Genomic DNA, 23,510 nt, shown 5'->3' with positions numbered 1-23,510 from the left:
ATGAACTCGGGATGGCTTGGCAGTGATTCTGGTACCTCTCCATCGCTCGTTAGGGTTGATTCCAGAATGTCCATTTGGTGATGTTTCTCACTCTTTCAAAGTCACTGTGCATTTGCCATATGGTTAACTGGGAATTCACCATCACCAATTTGTCATGCTATAAAAATCATGCAGGAATGCCAAATTGACTGGCCCGATGAACTCAGGATGGCTGGGCAGTGATACTGGTACCTCTCCATCGCTCGTTAGGGTTGATTTCAGAATGTCGCTTTTGGTGATGGTACCTCACCGCTTAAACATATTGCAAATGGACAAGAGTCACCTGCAAGTCACCGTCCATCAGTCAATTTGATATCATTCTGACACCAAACTGATACAAACTGACACCAAACCCACTTTTCCCAACTCGTTTAGGAGCCAAGTATCACATACTGCAGAGCTGGCCCAAAATTCACAACGCCTTCGGTTCAAACCATAAAAAAACATAAAACACATAGTTACTTTCTAGCTGCGGGGCCAGTTCGGACGTTATGTGTAGTCCTATGTGAGGCGACCCCGAATCCCGAGTTTCGGCTCGATAGGTCATTTGGTGTCCGAGTAAAAGCCTAATTGGTGCTGAAAATCCACTTTTTTCCATGCCTTGCTACGGGGTCCTTGAATGAGCTATTGGACAGAGATGTTGGGTTCTGTCTCTATGGGCCGAGACGGTCACAATGCACCTAGTCTTGTGTCTCTGGGACATTTCTAAATGTCGCCATTTTCGTAATGGTCAAAATGAATTGAAGTCATTGCAAATGTTCGACGCTGTTTCTCGGTCCGAGAACCTTCTAGAGCGCCGTAACTCACCACGCACTATCGACCTGAGGTCTAGAACAGGATTCTAAAGTTTCGAACTCTAGGTCTGACGGTTCTTTTTTAGCTCGAACAAAGCTAACTATTGGAGGCACTGTCAGTCTCTACACACCCCAATACGTCCCTCCATCCAAGTTGTGTATCTGTGTGATTTAGTTTTCCTTTGAATTTTTATGGGAAAAATGACTGATTTACAGTTCATGGGGGTTGACTAATCACACATATGAAGTTTTGGACAGATCTGATTTTTTTAACTCTTCCAAACAGCCCCTGAGACACCAATTATGGCACTTCCGGTTGGCACAGGAAGCTATAAATACACACATGTCTTGATTGACATAGAAACCTACAGAATCCTGAGTTTTAAGTCTTTAAGTTGAGAATTGACTGATCTACACAGGGTTGAATAATGCAGAGTCATTTTCACCTTTGGAGGTGATGTACATCCAAATACCTTTTGGGTCAATTTAACCACTTCCGGTTGCTCCAGGAAGCTTAGAATCGACACAGGTAGACCTCATAGTGGTCTGATGGAATGTCATAGAAGACAGGTTCATAAGGCATTCATAACCCACATAGGCCTCAGGTTGAATTTCGAGGTGAAGCCAATGTATTCCTATGGAGAGAGAAGTCAATGCAAACTTTTTGATGTAAACACCTTCTTTTAACTGTGAAAGGTTAATGCCACACAGTCAAGGTTAGGCTTGCACAGATCGGGAGGACCTTAGGAACATTCCTGTGGTTGAATTGTCTTTCTAAACCTAACGGTTCCGCCGCTGTCACCCAAAATCAAATGACATTGTGGTGCAGGCTTCATTGTGGGCCTATTTTTCTCATGGTCGCTGCGCTTAGACCGAGCGAGCTACGGTCAAGCGGGATATCTCGTTGAACTCGGCACGGCCTTGGGATTATGTTTATGCCATTGCCTGCTCTCTGTGTCTTTAAACACCACGCTTTGTCACTCCATCCTTGCTGTGTGTGTGTGTGTGAGAGCTTTTCTTTGACATCTGTTGGGAGAAATGACTGATTTTACAGTTCAGGAGGGTTGCCTAATCACATATGAAGTTTTGAAAAGATCTGACCTTTTTAACCCTTGGATACAGCCACTATGACACCATTTAAGGCACTTCCTGTTGGCACAGGAAGCTATAAATAAACTCATATCCTCATTGGGGTATGCCTTTACAGAATCCTGAGTTTTAAGTCTTTACGTTAAGAACTGAGTTATTTACGGAGGGTTTAGTGAGTGTGTTGTATTTCAGAAAATCATAGAAAATCACAGAAATGTCGCAGAGCTCCGCAGCACACTTTAAAAATATTCGTATGAACACCCTGCAACTGGATCTGTAACCGTTGAAAAAACCCCCCACCTATATCTGAACATCACAAACCTTTCATCGTACGATTTCTATTAAATGACGATAGATAAATGGCTGATTTTTTTTTATTGACACCGGAGGCTCCTTGACTTTGACGTGAAGTGAAAAAATCATTTCTCTATTTTCATTTTGGACCTTTAATCCCAGAAAAATGGCCATAACTCAAAAACCGTTGAGGCCTAGACGCCATCTTGTTCGGGGCCAACTGCCCATAATGCCAAACCTATGCTCACCAAGTTTCGGCTTCGAAATATTTTCAGTTTTCGAGATATGGCCCGTCGTGATTCGGGATGTTTTGTCCAATTGCAATATGATTGCTTATGCCCTCTTGTGGGATTTTCCGGCATAGTGGAAAAATGGACCAAAATTTGATTATTTTATAAAACGAAAACCGAATGTCCGACAAAGTTCATTTGATGACTTCCCGGTAGGTCTGGCCCTGCCGCTCGGCCCGACGCCGTCCCCGAATTTTAAAAATGTTTTCGGACGTCTAGTAAGGGACGGTACATTTCCAATATGGACTTTCTCACTAACCATACGGTGATTGTCAAAAAGTTCCCTTAAGGTATGGAACGCCACGACCAGGACTTCAAGACATTACTGCAGCAATTCCGTGGATTATCTCACAGGCAGCATACCACAACAGAGACCTCCAAGCCACTCAGTAACTCCACTACCAGTGGTGGGTTGGTACAGCTGACCCGGCTCTCCGAGAACCCCACTTATCTCCTCCTGAGCGATATTCTGGGGATCCTGGAACCTGCCAGGCGTTTCTTTCTCAGTGCTCCCTCGTTTTTGAGCACTGAGAAACTGTCTTCATTCCCTTCGGATTGCTCGAAGATAGAGTATCTGATTACGCTAATGTCTGGAAGGGCGCTCTCCTGGGCAACGGCAGTTTGGGAGCAACAATCCGCCATTTGTCGTCATCTGAAAGTTTTCATGACGGAGGGGAGGATGGTGTTCGATACTTTCCTTCCCGGACTATCGGAGGAGATGAAAGACGATCTCGCAGCTCGGGAGTTACCTTTGGACCTCGATCACCTAACAATTAGGATTGATAGGCGTCTACGGGACCACAGGAGTGAGAGGAGGTCGGATCTTGGTCACACTCGTTCATCCGCTGCTGCCTGCTCACCTCCAAAGAAGTCCCCGATGTCTGCATATCCGAGAGGAGCTGAAGCCACCCGAACTCCCTCGGGAATCAATGGCGAGGGGTGACTCATTTACTCTGGAGCCTATGCAACTAGGCAGAGCTAGATTATCGCCTAAGGAACGTTCACGAAGGCTGAGCTCCAACTGTTGTCTGTATTGTGGTGCTGCGGGGCATTACATAGCCACCTGCCCAGACAAAAGACCAGGTTCATCAGTAGGAACGAGTACGCTGGTGGACCAGACTGGGAAACTCCCATTACTTGTACTCCCTTTTTCTTCTGCTGTGGGGTGACCAGTCTAATTCACTCCGGGTGCTCATCGACTCTGGGGCAGATTAAAGTTTTATGGACGCTACCCTGGTATCCGAGCTAGATATCTCCACAGAACTCCTCTCCATTCCCATAGACGCCAGAGCACTGGACGGCCGTTCCATTGGCAGGGGAACGCACAGCACAATTCCCATTCACTTGCGGGTATCAGGAAATCACAGTGAGTCCATACAGCTTCTTCTCATCGAATCTCCCCATGTTTTGGGATTCTCATGGCTCCAGAAGCACAACCCCGTTATTGCCTGGACCACGGTTTCAATCCTGGGTTGGAGTCCATTTTACCACTCACATTGCCTTAAGGCGGTGCAGCCTCACCTGGAACATCCTCCTCCAGGTTTAAGTACTGCCTCAGATTTCTCTGCCATTCCCTCAAGAGTACCATAACCTGAAAGTTTTCAGCAAGGCTCGTGCTACCTCTCTTCCTCCGCATCGTTCTTACGCTGCGCTTATTGACCTCCTCCCGGGCTCCACACTGCCTCCACACTGCCTCCCTGTCTGGTCCTGAGACCAAGGCCATGGAGGAATACAATGAGGACTCTCTGGCTGCCGGGCGCATTCACTGTTCTGCCTCCCCTGCGGGTGCAAGGTTCTTCTTTGTGGAAAAGAAGGATAAGACCCTGCGTCCATGTATCGACTTCCCGGGGACTCATTAACATCACGGTAAAGAATCGTTACCCTCTGCCACTTTCCCCCTGTTTCATTGGTCCTTTCCCCATCTCTAACCACTAGGCAGGGTAGCCTAGTGGTTAAAGCGTTGGACTAGTAACCGGAATGTTGCGAGTTCAAACCCCCGAGCTGACAAGGTACAAATCTGCAGTTAACCCACTGTTCCCAGGCCGTCATTGAAAATAAGAATGTGTTCTTAACTGACTTGCCTGGTTAAATAAAGGTTAAAAAAAAATAAAAAAAATCAGTCCTGCATTTACTCTTGACCAGGTAAGGAAACAGTTCAAACTGACAAATGCCAGGAAGGCTGCAATGCCAGATGGAGTCAGACCCCAGGGTCCTGCACATCTTCATGCAGTCACTGTCTACCTCTAGTGTACCTACAGTAGTCTAAGGCACTGCATCTTAGTGCTAGAGGCATCACTACAGACCCTGGTTCGATTCCAGGCTGTATCACAACCGGCCATGATTGGGAGTCCCATAGGGTGGTGCACAATTGGCCCAGCGTCGTCCGAATTAGGGTTTGGCTGGGGTAGGCCGTCATTGTAAATACAAATTTGTTCTTAACTGACTTGCCTAGTTAAAGAAAGGTTAAATAAAAGACTACAGAACCACTCGTTCTTAGACATGATCATCACTAACACAGGTGCCCCACAAGGGATGTTTTTGTCACCATTCCTCTTCACCCGCTACACAGCAGACTGCCTCCATGGTTTTTAAAAAGGCTCAGCAAAGGCTATTCTTTTTAAGGAAGCTCAGATCCTTTGACATCTGCTCAAAAATGGTCCAAATGTTTTTTAATAGTGTTGTGGCTGTTTTACAGTGTAATCTGCTGGGAGGGGTGTTAACATCACTAGGGAGGAAGCAAACAGGTTAAACAAAATCATCAAGAAGGCTGGATCTACCATCAGCACCAACCAGGACAAACTAGAGTTTGTCTAAACTGCTGGATAAATGGATCCTCAAAAAGCTTAGATGTATAGAGGCCAACACTAGCCACAGTACCTGCCTGGAACATTGCAGTGCGATGGCAGACAGATTTATTTTACCCAGGGCCAAAACAAAAGTTTCCGCAGATCCTCCTTACCATATGCCATGAGACTTTTGAACACAAACACTTCGTTTTTTTAAATATTCATTTATGATGTGCTGCTTTTAATGTCTGTGTGTCCTTGTGTTTTTATGGTCTATTTACTGTTAATGTAAGTATTGACTGGTACAATCAGATTTCCCCTCTGGGGGATTAATAAAGTACAATTTTATCAGCTGCTGAAGCCCTATTGGATTCATCAAAGTGACTTCCACTGTAATGGACCTTCTCATGATAGTACAACGTATCGTAATCCCAGAAACTTTACAACCGGAAATGCTAGACAGAGTGCATGAGGGACACATGGCCATTGAAAAAGGTAGCGGCATAAATGTTTTATTGGAAAAATGACTTATGTGCTAGTTGTAGGTTACTATTCAAGATACATTGAAATAGCAAAGACACCCATAACCACATCAGCTGGAGTTATCAATGGATTACAGTACATTTTTGCCAGTGGTCACTGAGGTCCTGGTTAAAGATAATGCTTCCCAGGTCTCCACAAGCTCCTTTTCTGCTTTTTCAGCACAACAGGACTTCACACGTGACCAATAACAAATACCACGCACAAAGCAACTTTGAGTCTGAGAAAACAGTCAAGGGACTGTTGAAAAAGAACAAGGATCCGTACAGGGCTGCTAGCTAACAGGGTCACACCACTGCATCATGGGCCGTTGCCTGTCGAGCTCCTTATGTGCAAGAGGCTGCGTTCCCCATTGCCTGTCTCGCTAGCTTAGCTCAATCCCCAATGGCCTAACAGGAAGGCATTCCCTGAGGGACAAACAGCTGAAACAAACACAAACTGTAGACTTTAATCAGACACCGGGCTGTGAGAAGGTCAACGTGTGTGGATTACAACCTCAAAGACACCAGCAACAGTACAGCAGAATGCAGATGCACCACGCTTCAATGTGGTGGACACAGGCTCAGAGGAGGAACAAGACCTCAGAGCACTTCCAGATCCAGCCACAGACACCGCACAGAGGGGGGTGGAGAGAGAATCCTCAGAGCCACAATCTCACCCAAAAATACTATATTACGTGAATAGAATATACTGTTGGGGGGACCTATACCCACAAAAAGAGAGACTATCCAAGAGATCAGACTAATTTCATGCTTTCATATAGTTTCTGGATATGAAGTTGCATTGTTAAAGAATACTTGTTCTCAAATTGCATTGAAGTTATTTTTCAATGTTAGGAATGTTGACTTCTTGTTCATAAGAGGGGAAGATGTAGTACAATGTCCCTTGTGTGCATCCATAGTTATGTATAACATGCAGACTAAGCTAAGTAAATATGCCGAAGCTGGAACATCGTTGTCATGACATTTTTATCAAATCTTCATGGGCCTACTTGACCCACAGAGGTCACTAAATGAATAGGGATTCTATATGTAATTCTAGGATTAGACCCATAACATGTTTTTTAGTAGTAATTCCGTACCAGTAGACAATCACAGACCATAAGCTATTATTCATGGTTTTATTCAAGGGGCGGCAGGGTAGCCTAGTGGTTAGAGCATTGGACTAGTAACCGAAAGGTTGCAAGTTCAAATCCCCAAGCTGACAAGGTACAAATCTGTTGTTCTGCCCCTGAACAGGCAGTTAACCCACTGTTCCTAGGCCGTCATTGAAAATAAGAATTTGTTCTTAACTGACTTGCCTAATAGAATAAAGGTAAAAAAAAAAAAAAAAGTTTTCCATTTTTATCAATGTACGAGCTTGGGACTCAAAGGTCATTGATAAGTTCAGCAATTCAAATGTAAGGTATACTCAGGGGTGAAAGTAAGATGGTATGGTTCAAGTGTCCTGACAAAATAAATTGTGGGCGTACACCATACCAGTTAAACACAAGCCTAGCACTGTTGGCAATTGCACCATTATTTAACATTACCGCATGTCAGCTGCATGAACATGAGCAAATTGACTTCAACATGTGCAGTATACTCTCCAAATTGCATCGTGGTTCGACAAGAACACTAAAATGTTATCAAGGTGGAGATATGTGGCCCAGACAGAAGCGCACAAACAGCACTGGATGCATCAATTCAGGCTATATGTGTAGTGTGCCTAATGACAATCGCTGAACGTCATTACACGTTTTAGTTTAACAGACGTCGCTTTCCATTCATCAAATTGCAGGTGCACCGTTTGGATGCTGAAATATGCCGCCCCGGTAGTCAACAGGAGAGCGTTTTGAAGTGATTTTTTTGACAATCAGATGAAAACATAAGTAGTTGTATTACCTTTTAATGTGGTATAAACACATGATCAAAGTTATGACAAATCTTCATGGGCCTACTTGACCCACAGAGGTCACTAAATGAATAGGGATTCTATATGTACTTCTAGGATTAGACCCATAACATGTTTTTTAGTAGTAATTCCCATACCAGTAGACAATCACAGACCATGAGCTATTAATCATGGTTTTATTCAAGTCGAAGCTCCTTTATTGAAGAAACAAGGACAACCTAGGCAAGTACACTTTCTCAGGGTTCACAATTTCCTAGAGGAACATAACAATATCCACATGAATGCTCATGCTTAACATGTTAATTGAATTCCTTTTCGAAAATCTCTAATCAGAATAGCCTAATATTCACCATTGAGATCAATTTCATAAATGCTTACAGTTATACACGTTGCTATTGAATGGACAGAAAAACCACAAACAAAAAAGTTATAAAAATCATATCTTGAATCGAGAGAAACATTAAGATTGAAGATAGGATACAACTTTTAAAGTATGAATTGTGCCAAGCTCTTTCAAGGATGTCTTCCTCTCTCCAGTCGCTGTTAATCAGTACTGAGAATACTCCTTGGTCTGGAGTTTGGCAACGATTCGCTCCAACTGCCTCTTGGCTTCACACTGTGGGAAGTTGCCCATTTCGTAGTACTGAGGAGCAACCTTCACCAGCCTGGGGAGAGGAGATCAATTAAAGCAAAGTCGTAGAATATAATCAAAATATCCAATAAAAGCATTACCTGTAAACGACGAATAAGTCTATTAGTTTTGAAATGTTGACGCTTATCAAAAACCCTTGTTATTTACAGTGTATTCGCTAATCGTTTTATTTGTGTGGACATTTCTGAGTCATACTTCATGACCACAAACGTACCATTCCGGTTTGATATCCGAGCAGGTGCGAATGTAGTTCTTGGTTGTGAGGACAAACTCATTGTAGAGCACCCACTCTGGCTTGTGGTCCAGGACGGTAGAGGGGTGTAGCTGGACCACCTGGTTGTCCTTGACTGTGAGATAATGGCCCGTGCGCTCCAAATGAGCCACCTAAGCAAACATGAAAACATTTAAGAAAATGCACACAATGCAAGATAAATCATATTTGTTCACTTAATTCCATTTCAATTCGGAGTTAATTGAAATGGAACTTGCCCTGCTGTGCACCGACTGACCTGCATGAAAAAGCCTGTGACTAGCGCTCGGCGGATGTTGATGTAGTAGTCCCTGCTGGTGAATTCGGTGCTGCGCCGGGGCAGGTTGAAGCGGTCCATGATCCGGGACAGCTGCGATCGCACGTTGTCGGCCGACATCAGCGAACGGTAGTTCACAAAGTTGTCGTAGCACCACTGTGTAGACTCGTGGTCTGAGAAACGACAACAAAGATCAACCTACAGGCAACGGCAAGTCAAATAAGCATCATGTTTCAAAGTAAGTTACTTAAAGGGACATTACACTTTAAAATCAGTCTTCAAATGTTAATCTTCAGTTGAGATAAGTCCATGGCCAAGTCCGATTACCCATACTTGCATTCTACATAGTAAGCATATTAGGTATGCGAAAATAAAGTTTTATAGTAAATTTAAAAAAAATTCAAGTATGCTTTAAATGCAGGATGTTTGTTATACTCATTTCGGCTTCTCTTCTAGTAGAATTTGCTACACACTTTTGAGGAAGAGAATCATCTTTCCAGAATCACTTACGTGTGTTTGACAACAGCTGAATATCAGCTGATAAGATAAGGGGACACGCTGTACCCAAATGAACGAATTGCGGGAATCGACGCAAATACGCATCAGATGGTACATTCTCAGGACATTTGTTGCTTACTGCATTTGTTTTTTACTAAAAAATACATTCTAAATAGTATGCAGTACAACTAAGTACACAGTATGTTGTTTTAGTAAGAAGTAGGCAAGACAGATTTCGGACACGGCCCATGTATCAGTCTATCAATTTATAGATCCAAATATCCCATGTTAATTCCAGATTCGTGATGCTTATCTTTAGTCTGTCATTAATTAAAGGTTGGTCTACACAACTGATGGCATAGGATGTGGACTCACTTTTGAGGTCTGAAACATCTGATTAACGTTCATTTTGGAGTCTAATCTGTCCCTTTAATTAATTTTACCCTATCAAAATAAGATGTTTGTGGTGGCCATGTTTACTTTGTTTGAAGGCGTGGTAGACGTTGAGGAGCGTCAGGTGGTCTCCGTCGATGTGGGCGAACCGCATCTTGGACTCGTCCGCCGCCTTCTTAGCCTCGGTGGGGCGGACGAAACACTGCGGGACTAGACAAGGTTGGTATGGGCCCCAACACAGACGCCCATAGGGATGAGTCAAGCATTCACAGAACAGAGGAACAAGGCCTATTGTAGCTAGAAAACTTGACAGAGAGCATAGGTGGGCAGGGCAGGACCAAGTGGTGTGTTTATGAGGGGGGGCTCTTCCGACTGCATGATGACTGGCTACTAGCTTGTCAAGGGAGTCAACACCTAACCACATCTGCAAAACAAAGAGGTTTCACACACCTGCAGAGCGTTAAAAGAGAGCATTGAACTTGAGAACAGTGTATATATGTATAACATTCAAGAGAATCCAAGTCCATTTCACATTCAAGTCAATGGCCTTGACGTTATAAAAGGGAAATAGATGCCCTTATACGATGTCACTACTGACATACGGCTTTGTATGAAAGAAGAACATCAATATGTCCAAATTGGGAGTTTTTGCAACACCACCGATCACTACTTTCATGTTCCGCTGGTAAGCCTAATTTTGCTTTACTCATACATGTTTAAATTAATATTTGACATTCAAGGTAGTCATTTTACAGTCGCAGACCAACTTCAACATGAATTTCAGGAAACAAAATGTATGGCCTTTGTACTGAACTGGAATTTCTATGAACCTCCTGAGTAGATATTGAATTGACCACAACCAAATCACAAATGTGTACGAGTAAAACACGAGGGGAATGCCAATTTGAAATATTGTGAATAGTCCAAACACTGAACATTCTATATGATAAAAATCAGAACTCTATCTTGCCATTTTGAACGCAAATGGTTCCCCCCCCCCGGTAGTAAAACCAAAACTGGCCAAGAAAGCTTAAATATAACCTAAATCAACCACCCACAAGGAGATAACAAATAATCCTTTAAAATGTGTAAACCTCACTTAAAACAAAAATAAAGATCAGGTCTTGATGAGAAATACATTTGACGAGTAAGACCATTACAACATCTTGACGATAAAAAAACATTGCTTGCCATGGTATCTTGTACTGCATTTGGGCCAATAATACATCAAGAGACACCATTAAAGCAGCCATAGACAAACCACTAAACAAATGCAGAGGCAATGTTTTAGACCTATCTGAGAGCACTATATTGAGATGCCTGCCCTGCCCAATTGCACTGAGGATAAACACTCCCATATTTCAAGCAGCTGGAAGAAACATGGTCAACTTTTCAATTTGATACAGAATACAATTGACTTTCAGTTTACTTTTCCATCAACCATAACCTTAAATTACTAATTGTCATCATCAATCAAGTATCTAACCAGTAAGCAATCCAAATACTTTGTGTAGACCAAAAAAAAGTGTATTTTTCCGTGGAGCCCTCTACAGCGGAAGTTTCCAACAATTGGCTTTTTGTTCTCACATTTCGATTTGAGGAATACTTACCAAATATTGTTAACTTGATCCCTCCATATAAATCTAATACTTTCTAGCATCTTTGCTAACTAGATCTGCAAACCCCCTTAACTGTGTGCCACCTCCTTCCTTTTCCAAAATATTAATGAACTCTTCCAGGAATTAACAAATAGCATTAACAAAGCACTGAGGAGACGATCAATTTAGAGATCTCCATCTTGCATTAAATTGGAACCCACAGGGTTGAGAGGGTGCCAAGGGTGGGCACTGGGCGACTTTGGATGCCAGCCATCCCGGCCCTGGGCCATTACCTGACAGCATGGCGGTGATGGAGAGGATCTCGTTGGAGCAGTTGAACTCGCAGCTGGCGATCACCATCTTGGCCAGCTGTGGGTCCAACGGGAACTCTGCCATCATGGAGCCCAGCTCTGTCAGGTCGCCGTCGTCGTTGAGCGCCGCCAGGTAGTTGAGCAGCTCCAGCGCCCGCATCAGGGTCTCCGGGGCTTGAGAGCGCAAGGGAGGAAGCAAGAAGAGCAAGTGATCAGTACAGCATAGAACATGTTTGATCTCTTTGTTATTTTTACTTTGTCTGTCAAAGGATCAAACAACAAATTATATTTTATGATAAAATGGTTGATCAAGAGGTATATCAAGAAAAAGGGCTGCCAGTCAGTTTCAAATGAAACAGTTTCAAACTAAAGTAGCACTTCCAACATGCAAGTATTGCAGCAAAACCTTGGCTCCTCACCTGGTGGGTCCATGAAGTCGAAGTGCACCAGGTCATCGATACCCAGCTTCTTCAACTGCAACACGACAGAACCCAAGTTGGACCGGAGAATCTCAGGATACGTGTTGTCCTGTAGTGTGGAAAGGAAAATAGTCAGATCAGTAGAACATGAAGCCATTCTACTGTATTATATAATCCGTTGTGTAACAAGGTCGGCTAATTCTGCCAAATCATGTGTTTAACAAGAGCTGAACGTACTGGCCGAAACAGGCTTCTGTAAAATGCCCAGCACCACATGAGATAAGTTAGACTATAAACATTTCCTTAAATTAATTGTCCTCAACATTATCCATAAGATAACAATTTATTCAATATTTCATTCGACCGTATACTTTGCCCCAACATTTCTACAATCCAGGACAGTTCACCTGCATCTCGGTCTTGTAGGCTTTCTCAGTGTAGAGGCGGAAAGTCTTCCCTGGCCGTGTCCTACCGGCACGGCCCGCCCTTTGCTGCGCCGAGGCTTTGCTGATCGCCGTTACCAGGAGAGACTCCACCCTGATACGAGGATTGTACACCTGTGGGTTACAGGTGTAGACAACATTCTCACTCAGGTCTTTATTTTATTTCTTTTAAATGATGGATGCTGATTCCACGTTGGTTAATGTTAACTCAAAATGACACCACAACAAGGTTCCAGTGTTTACTTCACCGTATGACTACAGCACATACCAGTAGTTGCCATCACACTCAAGTCAGGTCCATCTCCAGTGAGACTACTGCGCAGGCGTACTAACAGAGTGATAGCGCCGTAATAACAGAAATAGGGATACTTAAAACATGAACTTAACAGTCCACAGTGAATGTCATGGACAGCACTTCTAGAGATAATCTTAACTCATACATTCATTACTTAAACTGTACCACAGATGTACAGGTGAAAATCAATGAATACACAAATGATTGAAGATAATCACTTGTTCATCTGTAGGTACAGTTGGAGGGATTTGGATATGGGGCGAAGGGGAACCCATTAAACAAGTGTTAGTCTACAACGGCAGCGAGGTGAATGAGTAACGGGGGGGTTTCTGGTTCAAATCCCAGGTAAAAAAAAAAAAAAAAAAAAAAAAAAAAAAAAAAAACAGGTAATAAGGGAACAAATGTATGTTCTCAAAAAATGTACTGTTGCTAGGTTTCATACAATTGGCGACAGATAAGCACATTTTCCCACCAGAGGGGCGTTTCTGCCAAACTGACTTGTTGAGGATAAATGGCTGTGTAATGACGTAGTGAACATTAAAAATAATTTTGCGGTTAAATTCCCCATGTACCGAATTAAATAATTTAAGTTAAATGGGTTTCCATTTCATTTTCAACTCCACCGATGATTTTGACCCAAAAACTGTTGCAATAATATAGCAAACTTGCCCAATATGTTTTTGGTGCATGCTCTACAGACAGTTTGCTGATAAAGTGGACAGGTTAGGTTATATGATAAAAGCCAGATCATTTTTAATTGATAATTGGCAGCCAAGCAAACCGGTCATCATGTCACCAGCATCATTCAAATGATCGCCGACCCTCGATATTTAGTGGAAATTTGCATGAAGCTCATCACAGTGCACTTAACCACCAAGTAAAGACATAAGCTATAAAGTTCATCGGAACTTATTCCATCTGCCTATAAACTCTGCATGCTTTTCGAGTTGTGGTGGTAGTACAACAAAACATATCACATGACTAAGTTCACTTAGAAACTACATTGGCACAATCTCATTCCAAAATCATGGGCATTGATATGGAGTTGGTCTCCCCCTTTGCTGCTATAACAGCTTCCACTCTTCTGGGAAGGCTTTCCACTAGATGTTGGAACATTGCTGCGGGGACTTGCTTCCATTCAGCCATAAGCGAGTGAGGTCGGGCACTGATGTTGGGCGATTAGGCCTGGCTCGCAGTCGGCGTTCCAATTCATCCTAAAGGTGTCCAATGGTGTTGAGTTCAGGGCTCTGTGCAGGCCAGTCAAGTTCTCCCTCCCTCGATCGACAAACCATTTCTGTAAGTACCTCGCTTTGTACACGGGGAATTGTTATGTGGAAACAGGAAAGGGCCTTCACCAAACTGTTGCCACAAAGATGGAAGAACAGAATTGTCTAGAATGTCATTGTATGCTGTAGCATTAATATTTCCCTTCACTGGAAATAAGGGGCCTAGCCCGAACCATTCAAAATAGCACCAGACCATTATTCCTCCTCCACCAAACTCTACAGTTGGCACTATGCAGTCGGGCAGCTAGCGTTCTCCTGGCATCGGCCAAACCAAGATTTGTCCGTCAGACCGCAATTTCATGATTCACCACTACAGAGAACTCGTTTCCACTGCTACAGAGTCCAATGGCGGCGAGCTTTACACTACTCCAGCCAACGCTTGGCATTGCGCGCATGGTTATTTTAGGCTTGTGTGCGGCTGCTCGGCCATGGAAACTCATTTAATGAAGCTCACGACAAACAGTTCTTATGTTGACATTGCTTCCAGCGGCAGTTTGGAACTCGTTAGTAAGTGTTGCAACCAAGAACAGACCATTTTTACACACTTCAGCCCTCGGCAGTGTGTGTGGCCTAAAACTTAGAGGCTGAGCTGTTGTTCCGAGACTTTTCCACTTCATAATAAATAACAGCACTTACAGTTGACCGGGGCAGCTCTAGCAGCACTGACTTGTTGGAAAGGTGGCATCTTATTACGGTGCCACGTTGAAAGACAGTGAGCTCTTCAGTACGGGCCATTCTACTGCCAATGTTTGTCTATGGGATTTGCATGATTGTGTGCTCGATTTTATACACCGGGTGGCTGAAATAGATGAATCCGTTAATTTAAAGGGGTGTCCATATACACTTCATGGCCAAAAGTATGATGGTTTAAAAAAAATATTTGCACATAAAAGCATTTCTACCACAATTGTCGCACAATCTACTTCACAGACAACAAAAAATATCCTATTGTCTTTCGTATTTTGATTTGTCGAAATTGCGAAACTTTACTGATAACATTCTGTTTCTATGAGGCCTGTCATGAGTTGTTTTATGCGTCAGGTAATTAATCCGCTTGAACTGGTTGGATGGAAACCTGGTTAATGAACTACTATTACTTTTCTATCTGCATTGTGCTCAGATTGTGGACCACAGACAGTTCAAGTGTCCCTGTTATTGAAAAAAGTACAAGTTCGTAGTACTAGTGCCAGGTATTCCCTCTGGGTTTAATATCATTGGTTAATAATCAAATATTAAAATGTCATACAAAGAACAGCATACAAACAACAAATTATATATTATACACTAATATTCCACACGAGGGCGGTATTGAAGCTATGGAACATTTTCTTCTGCAACGTGACCCTAATGAACTACGAGGACTGTGAAGAGACCTCTTGTGGCATGTCTTGTGGGGTATGCATGGGTGTCCGAGCTGTGTGTCAGTAGTTTAGACAGACAGCTTGGTGCATTCAACATGTCAATACCTTCCAGTGCATGCATTGTAACATTGGCTGAAATAGTACTCACGCATAACTATTTCATGTTTCTAAACGATTTCTTTATTCAGACGAAAGGTACTGCTATGGGATCCCCCATGGCTCCTAACTATGCTAATTTGTATGTGGGTTACATGGAGAAACAGTCTATTTTCAATCCTCTCAAAAATGTTTTCTTGCCTCACATCATTATTTGCAAACGGTAACAGCTCCAGGCGTTCCATGCTTTTCTTAACTCCTGTTCTGAGCATCTGAGATTTACGATGCAATCTGATACACGTCAAATCAGTTTTCTTGATATTCTGATCTTGTGTGAAGATAATGTTCTATACACTGATCTTTACAAGGAAGCCTACTGATCATAAAAGTTTGTTGAGGGCTGATAGTTGTCACCCACTTCCCTTGAAAAATAGTTTGCCCCACAGCCAATTCTGTCGAATCAAAATAATTTGCAAAAACAATCCGATTTCGACAGAAATATGGCTGAGACGCAAAGAAAGTTCAAGGAGAGGGGCTACAAGAATGATCAGATTAATATTGCCATTGAGAAAATTCAAAACAAAACGAGACATGACCTTTTTCAAGGTCAGTCTCGCAGAAAGACGCATTCTTGCGTTCTAACTATCCGCTATTCAAAGTGCTCTGAACAAATTAAGGGAATTGTTCACAAACATTGGCACATCCTAAAATCCAATGATAGTCTCGGTAATGTGTTTTCGGACCTTCCCTGGGTTGTATTCTCGCGGGGCAGAAATCTCAGAGACCAATTGGTAAACCCTGATTTACCACCCCAAGATATTCCTGAACAACGTCTATTTGCGCCCCTACTGGAAGGAAATTACAAAATGTAATGGCTGTGCTCAATGCAATGGCACTTATAAATGTAGATCCTTCAAACACCCACAAACAGGGAAATCGATCCCAATAAAAGGTGTTATTATGTGCTCCACTAAGGCAGTTATTTATCTTATAACTTGTCCTTGTGGTAAAAAATGATGTAGGTAAAACAAAGCGCGAATTAAAAGTACGTATCTCAGAGCATCGTAGCACCATGAGGTGTAAAAACTTTACTTATCCAGTTGCGGCCCACTTCTTGGAGGCAGGCCACTCGATTTCGTCTCTGCGTTATATTGGCATCGAACATGTCACCCTCCCTTGCGCCCTTCAGTCTCAACGTAGAATTTGATCTGAAGCCATTCTTGTGACTTTGCCATTGTAATTGTTTGTAAACTTGTGTAGCCAAATTAATCTATGATCGTATGCTGTCCATTTGTTGTTTTGTATGCTGTTCTTTGTATGACATTTTATTATTTTATTATTAACCAATGATATTAGGCCACTCTTGGCCATGATTACAGACACCTGTGTCTTTTGACACTATATAAATGAGTCATCCCGCAGTGTTTGTGATTATACCCTGATGAAGACAGCTTGGCTGTCGAAACGTTGGTAATTACATTTTTGCATCTGAGCTCCTAGAGTGTGCGGCTCTCTTTTATTTTGAAGTTTTCTACTCCGCGAGCCAGCACCTCGTCTTAATAGGTGTGCGTTTCATTTTCTTCTAGATTCCCTCTGGGTTTGAAATGACGAGACAAGGTAAAACGTTATAGAGGGAGAGGAGTAGTAAGCCTACCTTTTGCTTGGCAAAACCGGGATCGATCACAAACACCACTCCGTCAATGGTAAGGGATGTCTCAGCAATGTTTGTCGAAACCACAACCTAGGGAACAGGCATTGGGGGTTAGCACTAGCAAACAATTCAAGGACTTTCTATACATACTTACATCATAAGACATTGGAAATATTTGGTGATAAACAAGCACCAATGTATGAAATCTGGGTTGTATATACAGTAGGGCAACCCATAGCAAAACATTTTGAAATGGAAAATCTGATTGTACAAGTTCAGGAAGTACCTTCCCATTTCTTCTCAGTTCCAAAATGTTTTCTTCCTACTGAACACAACCCTGTTTTTGCAGTGTTCTGCTGGTCTACCTTTCTTCCTATCGCACCGCTGGGCTTCCTGGGGGGTGCGGCCTCAAAGATTCTTTGTTGCTGCTGGGGAGGCAGTGTGGAATATAGTGGAATGACTTTGATGTCTCCGACTTCAGGTCCCAAGTCGTCGATCTCCCGTTTGATACGTTTACAGGCCTCGTCAATTTCCTGATAGACAGTTCAGAGTCAGGCAATATTCACATTGAGCAGTAGACAGGTATCCTGAAAGTTAAACCTCCCCAACAATTCAACTTATATTCAGGCGACAACCTTGGTGTTGTCAGTATCACTCTTCAACACTGAATTGAACCATCTTGACTGCATTTGAGAAGGGGTGGAAGTATACCTCTTGTCCGGTGAGGAACAGCAGACAGTCCCCCTCCTCTTCCTCACACATGTGGATCTGAACGACCGTGCGGATGGCGGCTTCCAGGTAGTCCCGCTCCGGCTCAGGGGTGTAGAAGATCTCCACGGGGTGTGTGCGTCCGGGAATGGTCAGCAGGGGACAGCTGTCAAAGTACACTTGGAACTTCCCGGCGTCTAATGTGGCACTCATCACAATCACCTGTGGGCAAAGAACATATTCCTGCTATTGCTTTGTGGTTGTTAAGGATTGTTGCAATGCCACGTTTAGTGTACAATAGTGAAAGCCTGACTATGGGAGCCAAAGAGGGAAACATCTACGTTTGAATAGGGATCTAGAATGGGCGAGCAAATAACTAGGCTAAATTACATTGGGACTAAGGTAAGTCAAAAGCAATCCAAAAACATAACCCCTAAAGAGTGACTGCCTTTAAAAAGCAAAGAAATCCCTTTGAAAACGGCCTATGTGGCATCAATATGAGTCAGAAACTTTATTCTTGTGTCGTCTAAAACAGTTTGGATAATCAGTGCGTCACAACGGATAAATTAAGGTTGGGTTTTGATTTGACACTGTCCATTTGCCCAAATACTGCACAAACAACTTACACGTAAAATTGCGCCGCTCAAACATCCTCTGCAAAAATGTCTTAATTAACATATTTCTTGAGTTACAGTATCTTAGAGTCATTCTGGGGAGTTTACGGAAGTGAAATAGGCTTCCGTGTCTAGTGTCTCATGGGCGACAAACTAACCAAATGCAGAACCTGTCTGGAAACACACCATGTTACGGATACAGTTATCCTGTGTGTGTGTATCCTGTGTGTGTGTTTCTTTTCTCTCCTTCTCCCCTCTCAGGTGAAAATCATCACTCCCCAATCAGTCAACAATCAATCATCAATCAGAAGACACACCTCCTCCTATTTCCTGACCTATCACAGTTCCTTCCCCATGGTTTAAAAACCCCATCATTTGTTTGTTCTAGAGCTCAGCTCAGCTCAATCTCTCTGTAAATGCCATGTCTGTAGGTCTCTGTGTTTCACTCTCGCTTTGTGTCTTAACCTCTCTTTTGTTTAAGCACCTCACAGCACTTTGTCATCACCTGTGAGTATTGTTTTTGGTTATGGTGTTTGTGTTTTTGTTGCTGGTGGGAAAAGGGGGAAACCAAGACAAGTCGCCCATGGGCATACACTACCCGTAGGTGAACTTTGTTAAATACACTAGTTAGAACTGGGCGGACCACCCACTGTATTTTTGGTTAGTTAGCTGTTGTTAAAGTAGGCTAGTCTAGCTTAGGGGTGTTTTTGAATACTTATTGTTTCTTTCCTTGGGTCCAGCTCAGCCCCTTTTCCTGCTCCCCCCATTACCGTGTGTTTATAAATAAACCTAGAGTTTGACGGTAGATTTCTGTTGTCGTGGTTATTTCGTTCACACTTTTACTTTGTCACAATAATAATTTGCATGAGTTATGTTACGAGTCTCATTACCATCCCCCCTAGACTGTCGGGCCAAAAGGGATTCGTAACACACCAAGACAGAAATCAAAATGTTCTAATAAGCAACAGAAAACCACGTGCCAATTGGGGTGTTCAGTGGCTCTTTTGGCCTTTTGTAGAGGCATGGGAAATGGGCTAAGCCAGGAGTTGTTTTGGGACTTAAAAATAATTTCAACGGTAAAACAAAATTTACAATCATGTGATTTTCTTTCTTCATGCGACTCATTCAGTTATGGTCAATGCCATTTTAACTTCACCCCAAAACAAGCTAATTTACATTAAACTAATGAATCAAATTTATCTCCAGAATGGACTAAATGAAAAAAAAAAATGAAAGAGACACCAACCCTCATTCGTCTTTCCTTGATTCCTCGCCTCTTTCTCAAAACACAAAGGAGAATATCCAAATCAAGGACATGAGGAAATCGAGGAAAGATTTGAGATTCCCCCCTGGACTCGGAAGCTGTACCTTGAGGTCTGACCTCTGTCGGACCACCTCCTTCAATACTCCCATTAGGATGTCCGTGGCCAGCGTTCTCTCGTGGGCCTCATCCAGGATGATCACGCCATACCGCTCCAGCAAGGGGTCATTCATGGCTTCCCGAAGCAACATACCGTCTGTCATATACCTTAAATGGGAAAGGACACACAGTTTAAAACATAGCAGATGCTGACTGAGTGATGGCTTGAACACGTGTGTTCATTGATTTTACGCCTCTTCAAAACGAATAAATATAAACAACCTTTGCTCTCTTTTAGTGTGCATCTGCAAGACTATACCAAATACTTTTTGACCACAGTTGCCTAAAATAACGTAATTCTTATTCATTATTAAAGTATGTCCAACATATTTTGACTGAAGCTGTGTGTCAAATTTAATTAACTGGCTATGACCCCAAATTCTTGGATCATGTATTCTGGGGGTATTCAAATTACAGTTCTGAAGGGCCAAAATGCTTACTTTGTTTGTTTTACCTATGTTGTGTTTAGTAGGCACAAAACAGAAATAAACTCTTAACTGAGTGAAATAGCGGTACCATCTGAACTTATCCAATAACAAATGCTCATTTTCTAATTTCGTGGCATAACATTTTGCAGCGCTTTGCTACATGCGCGCCCAAATAATTAACGATCCTGGTAGCATGCAAGAATGAAAACCAGAAGTGTTTAAGCCTGGAATTGAATAACCCTGATGTAGCCTCTACTATCCAGACAAGAAGTTGCTTACTTCAGTATGGTCTTGGCGGAGCTGCAGTCCTCAAATCGTATGGAGTAGCCCACCTCCTGGCCCAGCATGACATCCATCTCGTCGGCCACCCTTTGGGCCACGCTCATGGCTGCCACCCTTCTGGGTTGGGTACAGGCCACCGCCTTCTTGGGGCCACCCAAGCCCTTCACCATGTCCACACACCATTGGGGGATCTGCGGGAAAAGGGAGTGCATGTTATGGATGTGTCTAACTGAAACAAACATATTTCAAAGTGCATTGGTTTGGAGGTGAGGGAGAGAATTGACTGGAATGCCAAATTACAAATGGCACTTAAACACTACCTCTTCTGTGTTTGCAAATCTGAGGGAACAGAGTAGGTGTAAACAACACAGTGATGTAACCACTTGGCTTTCAATGGCATGTGTGGGGAGGGGGGTGAAAAGTGTACAGTAAGCAATATCACCCATCTGATTCCATCAGAAACACAAACACAGAGGGTACGGGAGATCAAACTAAAAGTCAATCCAAACTGCTTCTTCTGTTACAAGAGTGAAGATTTACCAATGCAAAAACGCAAACGAAACACCTCTGCAAAGTTTTTATTTATTTATTAACAGATAACCAAAATGCAAAGAAATCTAGTAGTTTGGTCTTTCTGGTTCCTCCCGTGGGTAGGTGAAAATAAGTGATTATAATCTTTCGGGTCAACCAAAAAAAAGTACTCCTGACTTGCCCAATGGGAAGAGCCGTTTAGGGACTATTGAACAGAACTGCACCTGTGTGGTTTTCCCGGAGCCCGTCTCTCCGACAAGCACAAAGCTCTGGTGGCGTGCCAGGATGTCGTTGAAGCGCTCCTTGTACTCCCACACAGGCAGCTGCAGCCTCTTCTTCAAGATCTCATAGTAGCGCGGTGTGTGGGGCAGGTTTGTGAACGGGTTGATCTGCTGCTGCATGGCTGTCTGCTTGAGAGGAAGCATGCCTCCAACGGCCATCATGGTGTTGGGGGGCACGACAGAGGGCTTCACGTCCCTATCCCGGTCCCGGTCCCGATCTCTGTCGCGGTCCCTGTCCCTCTCCCTGTCTTTAGAGCGCTCGTCACGGTCCCTGTCACGATCTCTGTCTTTCCTGAAAAATATAATAATATACATAAGTCAACCCCCGATAGTATATTACCTGAAATAGAGTGCACTTTAATGTAGTGGGACATTTACAAAATGTGCACAGAGTATTAATAAAAACTCAATGACAAAAACAAATTCAGATATATATTCTTATATTTGGGGTTATGTCAATAAGAATTATTACTCAATCAGTGTATTTATATTATTAATTGACCATTCTACAGCAGGATTATTTTTTTTACATATGACCCATTCATGGAATCCAAATATGCAAGTTTTTTACCTGGTCCCCAAAAGACTATTGTATGTAGATTAAATCAGATTATATGCTAATGCAAATTGGATGCAATATTACAATACGCAAGTGTTTTATTTGGCTATCTTTCAACTGAGAGGTTAGTTCCTAAACTTGAGAAATAGCTTGGCCAATTAATTGCCAAATAAACCAACTCCATGATTAAAGGATTACATGTATCGTAAATTGCCCACAAGGCCCAACCAAAACTCAACCCCTCTGAATCAGAGAAGTGCATGGGGCTGCCACATTGGGCACCTGTTTGTGGGTGATTAACTGCCTTGCTCAAAGGCAGAACGGCAGATTGTTCACCTTGTCGGCTCAGGGATTAGAACGGGCAACCTTTCGGTTACCTGCCACCTGTACATAAACAGAATTGAGCGAAGACGTGGGCGGACTGGAGCTCCGATGTCACAGAAAACAACAATGTGTCGCATAATTGCGGGCTATTTTTTTGAGTGCCGTAGTTTTTTTAAATAAAAACTCCATTGTATGTAACTTCGGAGCTCCAGTCCACCCAACTCCTTTGATGTAAAGACATCGTGGAATTGAGTTAACATTATGGCGAGCAAGATTACTCTGTGTAACGTTAGCGCTAGGCCGCAGAACATCAACACGTGCCTTGTCAACATGACTACACGAGCGTCACAGGCTGCATAACACAGGAAACTCGCGGATATGTAGCTAATCGTGTATCATCTCTACAAAGTATCCAGTTTATACATGATAACTAGTAAGACGCAATATTTGCCGGTTGGTACCTAGCTAAACAAAACAATCTAGCCGTTCGCTAGCAACAATTTGCTACCCGAAAGACAGTTGCTACATGAAACGAGAAGCTTACCCATCAGATCTCTTTTTATTGGAGTAGTCGTCGCCTAAATCTAAACGGTGTCTTTTGGACATGGTGAATAAACACAGATTTAAAATAACAGCGTATATTTAGCTAGTTTCCTTACAACCGGCTAGCTAGTGTTCCGCGCGAGGAAGCAAATTCGGGTAACCCGGAAGCAGTTTGTTTTAGCTCAATGGTTGTGGTCGGGCAGGGGGTAAAACCACAGACTTAGGATAATGAGACAGATGTTTCACTGGATAATAAATGTGAAGCATCCGCTTTGGGCAAGTGGGAGGAGATGGATTTTGGCAGACATTCTGCAAATGTTCTTATCGACAAAACATGTGATCTCAATACAGTTTTCTGTTCACAAAACTAGAATCTGTTATGAACATAGTGGACTAATTATTGTAGACTTTGCCTTTTGCAAACGTTTTTAAAACCGCGTTGTTTCGAAGGTGCGCAAAGGCGAATTGAGTTCTTGCATACGCGCACTTCACAGAATAGGCGTTCCCGAACGGAAATATGCAGATTATATTAGAACACGCCAATAGGATCTCGCTAGCTCGTGCT

General features: G+C 42.9%; 1 protein-coding gene across 1 annotated transcript; it reads right to left on the bottom strand.

The window, feature by feature from the left end:
* Window positions 1-7,893: 7,893 nt before the first annotated feature.
* On the bottom strand, window positions 7,894-23,133 carry LOC135506651 (ATP-dependent RNA helicase DHX15-like). Its single transcript, XM_064925970.1, has 14 exons — window positions 22,947-23,133; window positions 21,463-21,811; window positions 20,705-20,898; window positions 19,946-20,105; window positions 17,967-18,185; window positions 17,621-17,788; window positions 17,259-17,345; window positions 12,531-12,680; window positions 12,124-12,232; window positions 11,687-11,878; window positions 9,883-10,005; window positions 8,887-9,077; window positions 8,592-8,761; window positions 7,894-8,390 (listed from the first exon to the last, which is right to left on the bottom strand). The coding sequence occupies exons 1-14, from the start codon at window positions 23,006-23,008 to the stop codon at window positions 8,273-8,275; spliced, it is 2,292 nt and encodes a 763-aa protein (XP_064782042.1). The 5' UTR covers window positions 23,009-23,133; the 3' UTR covers window positions 7,894-8,272.
* Between the last annotated feature and the right edge of the window lie 377 nt (window positions 23,134-23,510).

Source organism: Oncorhynchus masou, chromosome 20, assembly GCF_036934945.1.
Source record: "Oncorhynchus masou masou isolate Uvic2021 chromosome 20, UVic_Omas_1.1, whole genome shotgun sequence".
Lineage (NCBI taxonomy): Eukaryota > Metazoa > Chordata > Actinopteri > Salmoniformes > Salmonidae > Oncorhynchus > Oncorhynchus masou.
The sequence above is the reverse complement of the archived record's forward strand: the minus strand, read 5'-3'. Positions and strand labels throughout refer to the sequence as shown.